Here is a 13,822-nt window from a genome sequence, read left to right on the forward strand (position 1 = left end):
CTGTTTCCTTAAGAATATCAATGACCCTTTTAAATAATGGTTTTAACTGCTTTATACACTTTTTTTTTTTAAAAAGTAGACTCCAACCCCAGCATGGAATCCAACAAAGGGCTTGAACTCATGACCCTGAGATCAAGACCTAAGCTGAGACCAAGAGTTGGTCTTAACCAACTGAGCCTCCAAGGCTCCCTGTTTTATATATATTTTTGAAAATTGCTGTAAGCTTATAGCCATATTTTTTGGCAGCATGAATAGAGGGTGAAAGAGATAGTAAAGAATGCCCACTATGTGAAAAAGAATCACCAAAGCAACCCCAGATCCCAAAGATATTTAGCATGGAAACCAAAAAGTTAAGAGAATCATCACCTTTGAACCTCGGTTTGGTACTTAACGTAGTGCATGGTACATAGTAAGTACTGGATAAATATTTAGTAAACTGCTATTTTTTTAAAGTCTTTTGAAGCAACAAGAGTATGCCATGAACCTGGAATTGGAAGGCCAGGACTGAAGAATCAGCATTTTTCCCAATTAAGAAGAATACACACAAGGAAGAAATATTCCAAACAGGTGAGCCTCTGACTGATATGGTGCAAGCTATGATGCTTCAGCAGACATGGCTAAAGTGATACCAAGTGACTATGGACTGTGCTCAGAGCTCAGGGACACACACACACTGCCAGCATCTCCACCTCCCACAAAACTTCCACATTCCCAGGAGGCTTTTATATGCTTATTACAGAGGCAGAAAAATACGGGTTTCTTTGACTTTTCTGTAAAGCAACCTTTGGATTTTTTTAAATCAATTCTTTAAACGAAGTTAAAGGTTTCAAAAGAGTAAGAAAAAAAGTTTCTTGAGATATAATTCACATACTACAAAATTCACCATTTAAAGTGTATAGCTTGGGGTTTTTAGTATATTCACAGAGTTGCACAACTACAACCATAATCTAATTTTAGAAATACTTGCACCGCCCCATAAAGAAACTCCATACCCATTAGCACCCATTCCCCCACACCCCTTTCCCCAGTCCTTAGCCCCAGGCAACCATTGGTCTATTTTTAGTCTCTGAAATTTGCCTATTTCATATATATCATAATAATGGACCCAGGTAATACATAGTCTTTTGCAACTGTCTTACTTCACTCAGTATAATTTTTCAAGGTCTGCCCATGGTGTAGCATGTGTCAGTTTTCCATTCTCCTATTATGGCTGAATAATATTCTATTGTATGGCTGTACCACAACTCATTGATCCACTTAGCACTTCAGGGACATTTGGGCTGTTACTACTTTTAAGCTATTATGAATAGTCTTGCTAAGAATATTTGTGTACAAGATTTTATGCAAATATAAGTTTTCATTTCTCTTGGATATTACATAGGAGTAGAATTTCTGGGTAATATAGGAATTCTGTGTTTAACATTTTGAAGAAGTGCCAAACTGTTTTCCAAAATGGCTGCACTGATGTCAGCATCCATCACTAGACAAATGGATAAAGAAGATGGGATGTATATAATACACATATGCACGCACACAAGCACACACACATTCATGCATGTGCACACACACATACACACTGGAATATTACTCAGTCATAAAAAAGATGAGAGCTTGCTGTCTGTGATAACATGGATGAATTTAGAGAGTTTAATGCTAAGTGAAATAAGTCAGGCTGAGAAAAACAAATACCACATGATTTTACTCATGTGTGGAATCTAAAGAACAAAACGAATAAACAAACAAAACGAAGAATCAGACTATAAATACCAGAACAAACTGATGGCTGCTAAAAGGAAGGAGGTGGTGGGATGGGCAAAATGGATAAAGGGGAGTGAATGATGTGGGCTTCCAGTTGCAGAATGAATAAATCATGAGAATAAAAGGAACAGCCTAAGGAAAAAATAAATAAATAAAAATGACAGCATAGGGAATATAGTCAATGACATAGTAATGGTGTTGTATGGTTGACAAATGATAGCTACACTTGTGGTGAGCACAGCAGAACATATAGAGAAGTTAAATCACTATGCTGTACACAGAGAGAGAGAGAGAGGCAGAGACACAGGCAGAGGGAGAAGCAGGCTCCATGCACCGGGAGCCCAACATGGGATTCGATCCCGGGTCTCCAGGATCGCGCCCTGGGCCAAAGGCAGGCGCTAAACCGCCGCACCACCCAGGGATCCTTTTTTTTTTTTTTTAACTTAGTCAACCACTCTTAATTTAAAAATTCTTGTAATAAAAAAATGGCAATTTTTTATTTTTACCTTCCCACCAGCAATTATGAAGGTTACAATTTCTCCTTCTCAACACTTGCAATTATCTTTTGGATTATACCTATCCACATCCCAAGTATTATAGTACCTCATTGTAGTGTTGAGTTGCATTTCCCCAATGGCTAATGATGTTGATTATCTTTCCATGCGTTTTTTGGTCATTTTACATCTTTTTTGGAGAAATACCTATTCAAATCCTTTTTGTGCTTTCTAATTGAGCTTTCTTTTTATAGTTTAAGTTTTAAGAATTCTTTCTAGAGTCCGGATAGAAGTTGCTTATCAGATATATAAATTACAAATACTTTCTGCCATTCCTTGGCATCGCAAACAAAGTAGAAGTACCAGCACTTGATTCAACAATGGCAGTTTTAAAGTAGGAGTAAAAGAGGAATGAAGTCTCATTCATTCACTCATTCAATAGGCACTTAATGCTACCATGTGTTAGAAAGTGGACTTCCTACCTTATGTAAGGATAGGATGTTAGATTCAAAAGCATCTAATTCTGTTTCTCTGAAGTACACTGAGGTGGAATTCCTTACCTTCTCATTCCAGAACCTTTTATGACCGTGCAGTACTGCAATTGCCTCCCTATCTTCATTACCATTGCAAAACTATTTTGATATATAAAGTCACTTACATTTGTTTAAAAACTCAACCTGTTACTTGGTAGTCACATATTCTATGTATACTTTAACAGGTGACACAGCATTTCGGGTTTAAAATCACAATTCTATTTAATGAGTACTTCAAGTTTATGTATAAGTGAACATGTTTGCCTTTAAACATCACGACAACTATCAGAACCACAGAATGGATATGTAATAAGCCACTTTTATTTATCAAATATCTTGAGGTGCTTTCCTTGTAAGGACTGTGGGAAACTGATGCATAAATATGGAATATTCTCAGAATTAACAGGACAAACATGCACACAAAGAAAGGAAATAAATTCACTGAACATACCCAAGTTTTAAACAGACTGTCAGACAGTATGGCACACAAGTTGTCAGATCCTGTCTATCGGGCATGCTCCCGAATATAAACCTGTGTGGGAGCCTGGGTTTCACGGCAGGCTGTTTCTTCCTGACTGGAAATAAGGAACCACAGCAGAAACCCCTTTCCCCTCTGATGATCTTTTTCAGTCAGTGCTTAGGGACACAGGAATTAGGAACAGATGGGAGGCTTTCTCAGCTTTTAGCACCCGGAGAATAAATAAAAATCAGGAAAGAAGGAATACCTTCTACATACTTACTAAAACCATATTTGTCCATGGAAAAATACGTTCTTTTAAAGTATCTGACTGACTACTGACCCACAACGAATAACCACTTCTTTTTTTTTTTTTTTTCGAATAACCACTTCTTATTTGGGAATATGTTACAACATATGGTACTGTTGACACACACAGTGGGAGGCACTATGATTCCTTACCAAGTTTGGTGACAGGAGTGATTGAAAGTGGAAAAGAACACCTGCATTCGCTATCTGGTCCAGCCATCTTCTGCTGGCTTCCCCCGTGTCCATCTCATTGTCTTTGCTGTTGTCAAACATCTGGTTTAAGGCTGCCATGAGCTGCTCGGAGAAGGCACAGACTGTGGCCACAAGACTCTGGCAGAAAACCATGTCTCTTCGGAGCTGTGTCTCACTGTCTGTAACCCAGGAGAACATAAAGACAGTTTTGAAAAATGTCACATGTAAATAACAGCAATTCATTAAGCATCTATGTTTGCCATTGTTTCATCCTTTCACTAAACTCAACCCATGTGAAAAATGTGAATTTGAGCTCTTCTAATGAGCACAGATACCTTAGCAAATATGCTTTTTAGAAAACATTAAACACCAAAAAATGTAAAAAAAAATTAAGATAGTTTATCTTAATTGGTATTGTGACTTTATTTTGCAATCATTAAATTGTTTTATAAAACCCCAGGGGGAAAAATAAGGCTTTAGTTATTGACTTCTTTTTTGATGGAATTTGTGTTTGTTGCATGATACCTCCTAAAGGAAACTCAAAGTCCAATTTTTCAGTTTGTGTTGTCAATGAAATACATTTTTAATATTAAATTTTTAAAAATTATCTAATAAACTTACTTAAATACTAAGGTGAAATGCACATCGGGAAAGAGTATTGATGTCTGATGGTAACAGTAAGTAAATTTGGATTCTTGGATTTACCTATTAGACTACATGTGTTATAAACAAATCCAGTTTATAAATTCTTACATTTCTTTGAAATAAGTAATGCATTTACAGTATTAACATAAACTGATTTCATCAGGATTCTTATTCTGCAATTGGTGGAGTTTTGATGGACTCACCTTGAAGGTCTGTTTACCCTGTGAATGGCCACTCTTGGGCCACAGTTTTTTTGTTTGTTTGTTTTGTTTTGTTTTCAAGTGGAAAGAAGCTTGCCTCTGAGAACATGATCACAGAGATTCACCCCTTTGCATTTTTGAATATATACAAACTCCATGAACTACATACATGTCAAGCCATACATTCTGTACATTGAAAAGTCACTTGTACCAGATGAACAATAAAAGCAAAAATACTCAGTCTCAAAAGTGTATTGGATATTTCAAGGGCTCAGAATTTTCTGAAGTGAAGAAGTACTGTCAATATTAGTGTGTAAAACGGACATAAATGTTGCCATGAGTTCTTGCTTTATTGATAAAAAGGCATAATTTTTAAGTTGTTTACCAAGAACAATGAACATGATTTTAATAACCATCAAAGGCATCTGAACACACAATATAATTTCTGTGTGTTACTTAATTTCCCTGTTAGTAAAAGCTACTCTTGGCAATTTTATTAGAAAAAGGATTAAATATTTAAAATATTTAATTTTATAATGAAAATCTTCATTTATTATGTTGATCTATTCAAACTTGTTCCTTTACTAGGTCAAAATGGTTGAATATGGCAATCCCATAGGATTCAACTTATTAATTTAATCAATAACATGTGGTAGACATTCCCTTTAAGTAATTATATACCATGTGCCTCATTCAAATAGATGGCAAAGAGTGTTTTATAGGTAACTGTAAAATAGCTAAAGTGGGAAAAAACTTTGTCCAATTCTTAATTAAGAAAAAGGCAAAGCACCTATTTTGTTGTGCACAGTTTCTAACAAAGTGTAGACATTCAACAACTATTCACTGCATTAGTAAATGAAAATAATGAATGAGAAGAGCAACTAACAAATTAAGTGAAATGAAAATGTACGAGCTCATTCTCTGAAATGAGATGGGTTTAGTTTGAAATTAGCTTGAAATGCCTGGATTTAGTATGACCTAAAAGGATAATTCAGACAGCTTGTTAGCCCAAATGTGTAGCTACAGTGTTGAGATTCAAGATAGAAACTAAATAAAATAGCTCTGTATCTTTCTTGCACAGTTTTGCTTTGTTTTCTGTTGTTCTATAATAAAGCAGAAAATCTGGGGAAATTTAAAAAAATACTTCAGTAGTTTGGGCAGAAATACTCCCACCTATAACCTGAGAATAATTTCATAATCAAAACTGAATTGGAAAGAAATGTCTTGTATCAAGAATGGAAAGCTAAGTCCAGAGAAGGAAAAATCCAGTTCCACTGAAAACTTAGAAGAGATCATGAGGGTTGGTAACTTTGCCACTAGTAGAAATAATTATCTTCAAATTGCTTTTGAGAAGTAATGCCCACATTTCTTCTCTTTTTTTTTTACCCTTAGAAAAGAATACTTAAATGTTTATTCCACATTCTATTACTTTATCTATATGCATTTTAAGCCAAAGAAAATTTTCATTCAACTTCACTATCAAGTCAGAGCTGATCATATAAAAGTTGTATTTCTTCATTAAATTTTTTAACTTTTCACATTGAATATACCACAAGAATTAAACATAGCACCAATTACTGAGGGTATAAAGATATCCAAGGTGAAGCCTCGGTCATGTCTATGCTTACAGTAGAGTAGCAGAATTTGATATGCAAGATGCCCTGGAACACACTGCCATTTAAATTTCAAACCAACATATTTTCAAATGAAAAGCACTTTATAACTTCTTACTACTTCATGAGGTGGTTTTTAGTTGTGCTTCCCTACTCCAACAGAGTAAATGACTTGTTTGCATAGACTTTAATATGCACATCATATTGAGTTTTTCAAGTAACTTTGACACATTATCACCTCCTAGTGAATAATAAAGGTAAAAAACTCAGAGTGGCAGAAAGGACTCCTTTTGATCTATCCTCAAGTCATGCTGACAGTTTATAAATGCAATGTTTCCCTTCATTCATCCCATACACCAGCAATAATCTTCCCAGGCTTGTTATAAGATAAGAAAACAATGTATCTGAAAGTAGCCAGAACCCTGGCTGTACAGACCTCTCCTCTTTGAGCCACACACAACTGGTCAGGTTCCTCAAATGTTAAATGCCCTTATAAATGTTCTTAGAGCTCACAACTTTGTCCATGGGACCTCTGGCTGCGGGCACATTCCCACCCTCTCCGCCAGCAAACTTTAAATCATCCTTAAGAGTCAATTCCTTGAACTTCTGGAACCCACTGAACTCCTAAAATAAAATCTCCCCTTGTGAAATTTTCTCTTTCCTTCAGTAGGTATCATGCACTTCTTGATCTGCCACCATGGGCCTGTGAGTGTCCCTCTACTAGATGACTAATTACTCAGCATTGTGAGAGTTTGTTTAATGTCTGGGTTCCCCAGGAGACCATCAGCACATCAAGGACAGAGGAAGTGGCATATAATGTGAATGATGCTCATCGACCTAGAGATATATCATCTGCTTTCATCTACCCATTCTACTCATTTTAAGCCATATAATCCTAGGTATCAGATTCCTACATATATTATGGGGTATTTCTACCAAGACCTGCAATAAAGATAAATGAGATAAAGATAAAGCACTTAGTAAAGTAAAATTGTACAATATTGCTATTGTGATTCTTTAAAAAAAATTTTAAAAAAAGATTTTATTTATTTGAGAGAGAGAGAGTGAGAGAGAGAGAGAGAGAGAGAGAGAGTGAGAGAGAGAGAGAGAGAGAGAGAGAAGAGATCATGAGCAGCTAGAAAGGGCAGAGGGAGAAGCAGACTCCCTACTGAGCAGAGATTCGGATGATAGACTTGAGCCCAGGACCCTGGGATCATGACCTGAGCTAAAGGCAGATGCTCAACTCTCTGAGCCACCAAGGCACCCATAATTTTTCTTTTCTTCAGCATCTAGGAAGGTGTCTGGCACAGAGTGGGACTCAGTTCTATTGCTAAATGGGGAAGGAACCATATGATGAATACAGACACCAAAATAAGCAAACTCCTAAGAAAAACTGACAATTCTTTTAATTATGCAGCTGTTCAAAATTCACAAGTGTCCATCCTTCCCCAAAACTATTCTCATTCCTCATTTTTATCAATAAGAACTATGGCAGGATATACAACGGCTGCTTCCAGCTTCTAGCAAAAGAAGAAAGGCAGGGAGGGCTGTTTTTTTGGTAACAGTTTGTTTATTGTTTTTACAGAGTAAGAATTCTCAAAAGAAATGGATGTTTTATTTATCAAAGGCTTCTGTTTCACTCCAGTATTTAAGCACCTACTCAAACCCACCTTCTACAAACATATTTTAAAATAGTAACACTTCATTTACTCTCCATGGTTTAAAAAGCTCAAATTCCATAGCTGGTCTAAAAAGAATGAGATAGTTTCTGGATACACAAGTAATCCCAGTCAGTATTCTGAGACTGTAGGGAAAAGAAATAATAATAAAAAATAACAACAAAGAAATGAAAGAGAGATTAGACAGAGAAAAGGATAGGAATAAAAGTGAGTTAAAAATAACATTTAGCAGACACAATGCCCCATTTTCAAGTGGAGAGCATAATTCTGCAGCCAACTATGTGGAGTAATTTGGCTACATTCTGGTACCATCCTATAGATGAGAGAAAAAAGAGTGAGTAAATAAAGTAGGAAAAAGAAGACTCATGACAGGAATAGAAAAATAAAGTTGAAATCAAAATAAGGATCTACAAAAATATACTATTTGAACATTAACGAATAAAGCAATGCATTCTAGGACTGCTTCTGGAATTGGCATAACTAAGTTTGAATTTCATCTGCCACCTACTATTCATTCACTCAATTAAGCATCTAATTTTCCAAATGCTCAAAAATACATGTTGAATGGATACCATTTACTAGTTATTATTATTAATCGATCTGAACGTTAATTTCTTCATCTTTAAACCTGTGTAAAAGTAATAATGTTCCCATAGAGTGATTATGAGGACCCAAGGAAATCTATACAAGGCCTATCTACTGTGTGCTTATTAGTAAAACTAAAAAAGTCAGATATTTTTGTTATTATTATTACTCAGTCCAAAAGTAAGACAACTATTTGTTTAATTCAAGCAAAAACTGGCCAAAAACCAAAAACACCCTCTGGTTAACTCGACTCATTCATTCACTTATAATTTAAATTTTCTAGATGTGATAGATTGTAAAAGACCCCTCCTTCCAAAGTATGTTCTGCTTCTCCATCCCTTGAATCTGAGCCCACCTACATCCTTGTTCACAAACAAAAGTTAGACATAGTTTCACAATAAATCCCAATTGCCCAATTAACTTTACCAAAATCTCCTTCCTTTCTCCTTTTTAATTATATTCTGTATAAACATATATATGTTTCCATGTTTGTACCTATAATGGAAGATGAACAGTTTTTGTATTTTTACTAAGTATTTTTTTTTAATCTTTGCAAGGCTTTAGAGAAAGTAGGGATTGTATTTCCACCTAATTTGTTGAAGGAACTGCCTTGGTATCATGAGACTTCTAAGGTCATGGGCCACAATAATTTCAGATAGTAAAAATAATGAAAAATATTACCTGAATATTCAAGAAGAGCCAGGAGTATCCTACACTTTACCTCTGCAGAAAAAGAAAACATTAACAGTTAGTTGTTCAGTCTTTTTTTTTTTTTTTGCCACTAGCACCACATTTTAACTGTATAGTAAAAATCAGCACATTCTTACTATATTAGATAATAAAAATCTCACTTACTTGACATGCTATTCTTCCTACCCCCTATATAAATTCTATCTATTGCTCAAGATGCTAAAATTTCACATAGTTCTGAATTAAACTAGCCTGTGAAACACATTCAAATCTTGCTACCTTTGTTAAGTCATCCTTAACTGCTGTAGTTTACATGGTGTTCTCTAAACTCTTATAGCTATTATGGTCTTGATCAATAAGCTCTCAAGCAGCATTTTTTCTTAATTAAACTTTTTTTTTATGATAGTCAGAGAGAGAGAGAGAGAGAGGTAGAGGGAGAAGCAGGCTCCATGCACCGGGAGCCCGACGTGGGATTCGATCCCGGGTCTCCAGGATCACGCCCTGGGCCAAAGGCAGGCGCTAAACCGCTGCGCCACCCAGGGATCCCGTTAATTAAACTTTTAAAGATTATATGCATTTTATAATCTTTATGTATAATTATATGTATATTATGCATTATATATTAGAATTATAGATTATATGTAATATACAGATTATAATTCTCAATTATATAGTGTGTATATATAACGTACACACTGTATGTTATATATACATAATCTCTCTCTCTCTCTCTCTCTCTCTCTTGACTTCCTTTCCTATTTATATGTTAAGAACGGCCATAAAAGGTGGAACAATACTACATATTTCCAAATATTCTTCTTCCCAACCCATCTCCAAACAAGGGCAATCACAAATGTTTGATAAATGTGTATTAATTTCATACTCATTGCTTTACTTCTAACTGGTAAATAGTTTACTTGCAATAAGTAAATATAAAAACACACAGAGCTCCTTTATGTGCCCAAGATTATGGGAAATAAAAAAGGTTAGGTTACACCCTATTCCAGACAGGCTCACAATAGAGTGACAAAATTACCTGATAAGAAATATAGGAGATACTTGAGAGGACATTACATTTTACAAGTGAGAACACAAGAACAAGAGAATTTCAGAGGCGGAAAAGTACAAGAGTCACAGGACCCATCTGTTGCAGTAGTCCTCCATTATCCATGTGGGACATTCCAAGACCCCTCCGTGGATGCCTGAAACCATGGACAGTACCAAACCCTAAATATACTATGGATTTTCTAATTTTTTTTAAAGATTTTATTTATTTATTCATGAGAGACACACAGAGAGACGCAGAGACATAGGCAGAGGGAGAAGCAGGCTATGGGTAGCCTGATGCAGGGTTAGATCTCAGGACACTGGGATCATGACCTGAGCCAAAGGCAGATGCTCAACCACTAAGCCATGCAGGCGTCTCCATGCTATGGATTTTCCTGTACATATATATCTATGACAAAGTTTAATCTACAAATTAGGCACAGTAAGAGATTAACAAGAATAGTAATAAAATAGAATAATTATAATAATATACTGTATTAAAAGTTATATGAATGTAGTCTCTCTCTCTTTCAAAGTATCATATTGTATTGTACTCATCCTTCTTCTTGTGATGATATGAGATGATACAATGCCTAGGTGATGAGATTCAGTGAGGTGAATGACGGAGGAGGTATCATGACGTTGAGTTAGACTACTACTGACCTGCTGATGATAAGTCAGAAAGAGGATCATCTGCTCTAGACTTTGGTTGACTAAGAGTAACAGAAAGCAAAGAAAGCAAAACCGTGGATAGTGGGGTCCCCCATAGTAGCTTTGTGGTTTTCAGAAAATGGTTACACTACTATTGATCCTTGAACAACACAAGTTTGAATCACATGGGTCCACTCATACGTGGAATTTTTTCAATAAAATCAGTATAGCACTGTAATTTATTTCCTTTTCTTCATGATTTTCTTAACATTTCTTTTTCTCTAGAATATAGTATATGACACATATAACATACAAAATATTATCTGATGATTTATATTATCAACAGGGCCCTGGTCGGCAGTAAGCTATTAGTAGTGAAGTTTGGGGGGGAGTCGAGGACTATATGAAGATTTTTGAATGGGTAGGAAGTCTGTGCCCCTAACTCTCATGCTGTTCAATGGTCAACTGTACTTTGAGTTTCAAGGTGCTCATTCACCAGTGACGATAACACCTATCTTATCTATTTTATGGGCCTGTATAGGACAAATAAATGGGGATATATATTAAAAGCCTTGGAAAATTATTTACCATGCTATTTATCTATAAAGCACTGTTATTATTGTAATCTGAATCCACCTAAAAAGTTGGTATAGAATTCTAAGTGAGTCTTGAAAATGTTTTAAAACATTTTTTAAAGTTATATTGTCAAAAGGGTAAGTACATATCCTAAGAATGGTAAAGAGTGCTAACACGAGAATATAGTAAAGAGTGAATACCAAATATTCAACAATCTAGCATAGAAAAGATTTTACTAGATCAGAGACTGAGATTGAGATAAAATTAGAAACCTCACTGAAAAATGCCATCCAACATCTGATCGATGAGTTTAGATTTATCTAACAAAAATCACTATAAGGTTCTGGGGCAGGGTACTAAAATTATGAACACAGTATTTTAGGAAGATGAATATAATATATCATACTATATAAATCAGAAAAGATACAGATGGGAGGATTAGCAAGAACTCTATTCCAAAGACTGAGGTAAGAAAAACAAGGGGGGAAATTGAAGACTTTTGATTTAAAAAAGAAGGAAGAAGCTCTTTGGTATATTTGGGGGGGGAAGTAAGTCGCTGAAATAATGGAAATTTTGAGAAGAGTACAATTTCTGTAGGGAGCAAGAATTGAAAACGTGTTTACTAATAAACATTTGAATTTAAGGTGATGGTGGATCCAATTCTGTCACCAATTCCAATGTGTGTTTTTTATCCCCACACCACTAAGCAATCACCCAACACTATCTGGTATCCTAAAATTCAACTCAATTCTGGCATTATCTACCTGAAGATAGCATCAGATCTCACAGGGTAAGAGCTTAGTCCCATAAAACTGCCCCCACCCAATTCAGGCGCCAGCTGCAAGTTCAGGTTGTCACCTATGCTTCTGACTAATTGGCTACAGATCGGAGGTTTCAATGACTCTCTGTTGAGTTTTATTAACTTTCTAGAGTGGCTGACAGAATTCAGAGAAACATTTTACCTACTAAATTACCAGTTTATTGTAAAAGGATATAGCTCAGGAGCCAGATGGAAGAGATGCAATGGGTAAGGTATGGGGAATTGGTGGGGGACTTCCATGTTCTCCAAATGCACCACTCTTCTAGAATCAACCCAGAAGCTTTCTGAACTCCATCCCTTTGAGATCTTATGGAGGCTTCATTACGTAGGCATGATTAATTAAATCATTGGTCACTGGTGACTGAACTCAACCTCTAGCCCCCTCTCCCTTCCCTGAAGTTGGGGGTGGGACCCTCTAATCACATGGTTGGTTTCCTTGGCAACCAACTCCCTTCCTTAGAGGTTTTCTAAGGAAACCTCACTGGGATAATGAAAGACACCTTTATAGTTTTCATCACAAGAAATTCCAAGAGTTTTAGGGAATCTGTGACAGGGAAGGGGACAAGGACTAAATACATGTTTCTTACTATAAATCACAGTATTACCATGTGTTAATCAAGTATAAATATCTTCAATTGGCTGATAATTTGAGACCATAATTTAGCGTAAAGATTAAGCAGGAACTAGGCTTTATCTGAGTACTTAGTGACATGACAAAATGAATCTATCCTTCATTTATCCCACTATGTTTTCTGCTCTCTTCTCCTCTGTTTGGCAGGCTATGATATGAATGCATGAATGTCACAGTGTGATACTGTATGATACAGAATGATACTGTAACAGCACTTCCTATATAAAGATCATAAAATTATTATAATTATTATATCTTGATACCATTTTGTGTATACTTGATAGGATATTTTGAAATCAGAGATGAATGAATGATGAGTTTCAGAACATGTTACCCCCAAACATGGCAATTTGGCATACTGAAAATTTTAAGCTGAAAGGAATTTCATAAAAAGCAGGTGTACGGAAAACACTCTGACCTCCCCTTACTCCGCTGAATCTGGTCATAAAACCCTCTTGTGAGAAGTGCCTTCCCAATCCCAGAGGAAAGAAGTGTTCTTATCTCCAAAGACAGAAGAACACTGAGAGGAACAGGCCTTGCCAAATTTCCCAGTTAACTACCCTTAGTGCATACACTTCTGTCCTACATTTTTCCAAAACTTTCTACTCTTTATCAAACCTGGTATAAAAGCATCCAGGTTTAACATTTCTTCTGGTCTTCATTTCCTTACAAAGGTTCTCATATCATGCAAAACATATTAAATACATTTATTTATTTTAATTTGTCTCTTGTCTGACAAATTATAGGTCTGTAGACAAAGAATCTAGAAAGGTAGAAGGAAAAAACATTACTTTTTCCCTCCCCTACAGGAACATCAGAATGGGGTTATCTCAGTTACATATCTAAGCCACAAAATTCTGGAAGGCAACATTATGTTGAGCTTCTAGTCAAGACCTAACCCTTCATTAAACAATCACCTATATAAAGACAACTGGGAAATAG

At 35.7% G+C, this 13,822-nt stretch overlaps 1 protein-coding gene across 1 annotated transcript in view; it reads right to left on the reverse strand.

Annotated features, from left to right (window-relative positions):
- PREX2 (phosphatidylinositol-3,4,5-trisphosphate dependent Rac exchange factor 2) overlaps positions 1 to 13,822 on the reverse strand; it is a 278,636-nt gene that overhangs the window by 83,366 nt on the left and 181,448 nt on the right. Inside the window, exons 31-32 of the mRNA XM_026012258.2 lie at positions 9,147 to 9,188; positions 3,705 to 3,922 (exon numbers count right to left, since the gene is read on the reverse strand). Of these exons, the coding sequence (XP_025868043.1) occupies positions 3,705 to 3,922; positions 9,147 to 9,188 (260 nt within the window). The remainder of the gene's footprint in view (positions 1 to 3,704; positions 3,923 to 9,146; positions 9,189 to 13,822) is intronic.

The sequence above is a fragment of the Vulpes vulpes genome, chromosome 13 (genome assembly GCF_048418805.1).
Source record: "Vulpes vulpes isolate BD-2025 chromosome 13, VulVul3, whole genome shotgun sequence".
NCBI lineage: Eukaryota > Metazoa > Chordata > Mammalia > Carnivora > Canidae > Vulpes > Vulpes vulpes.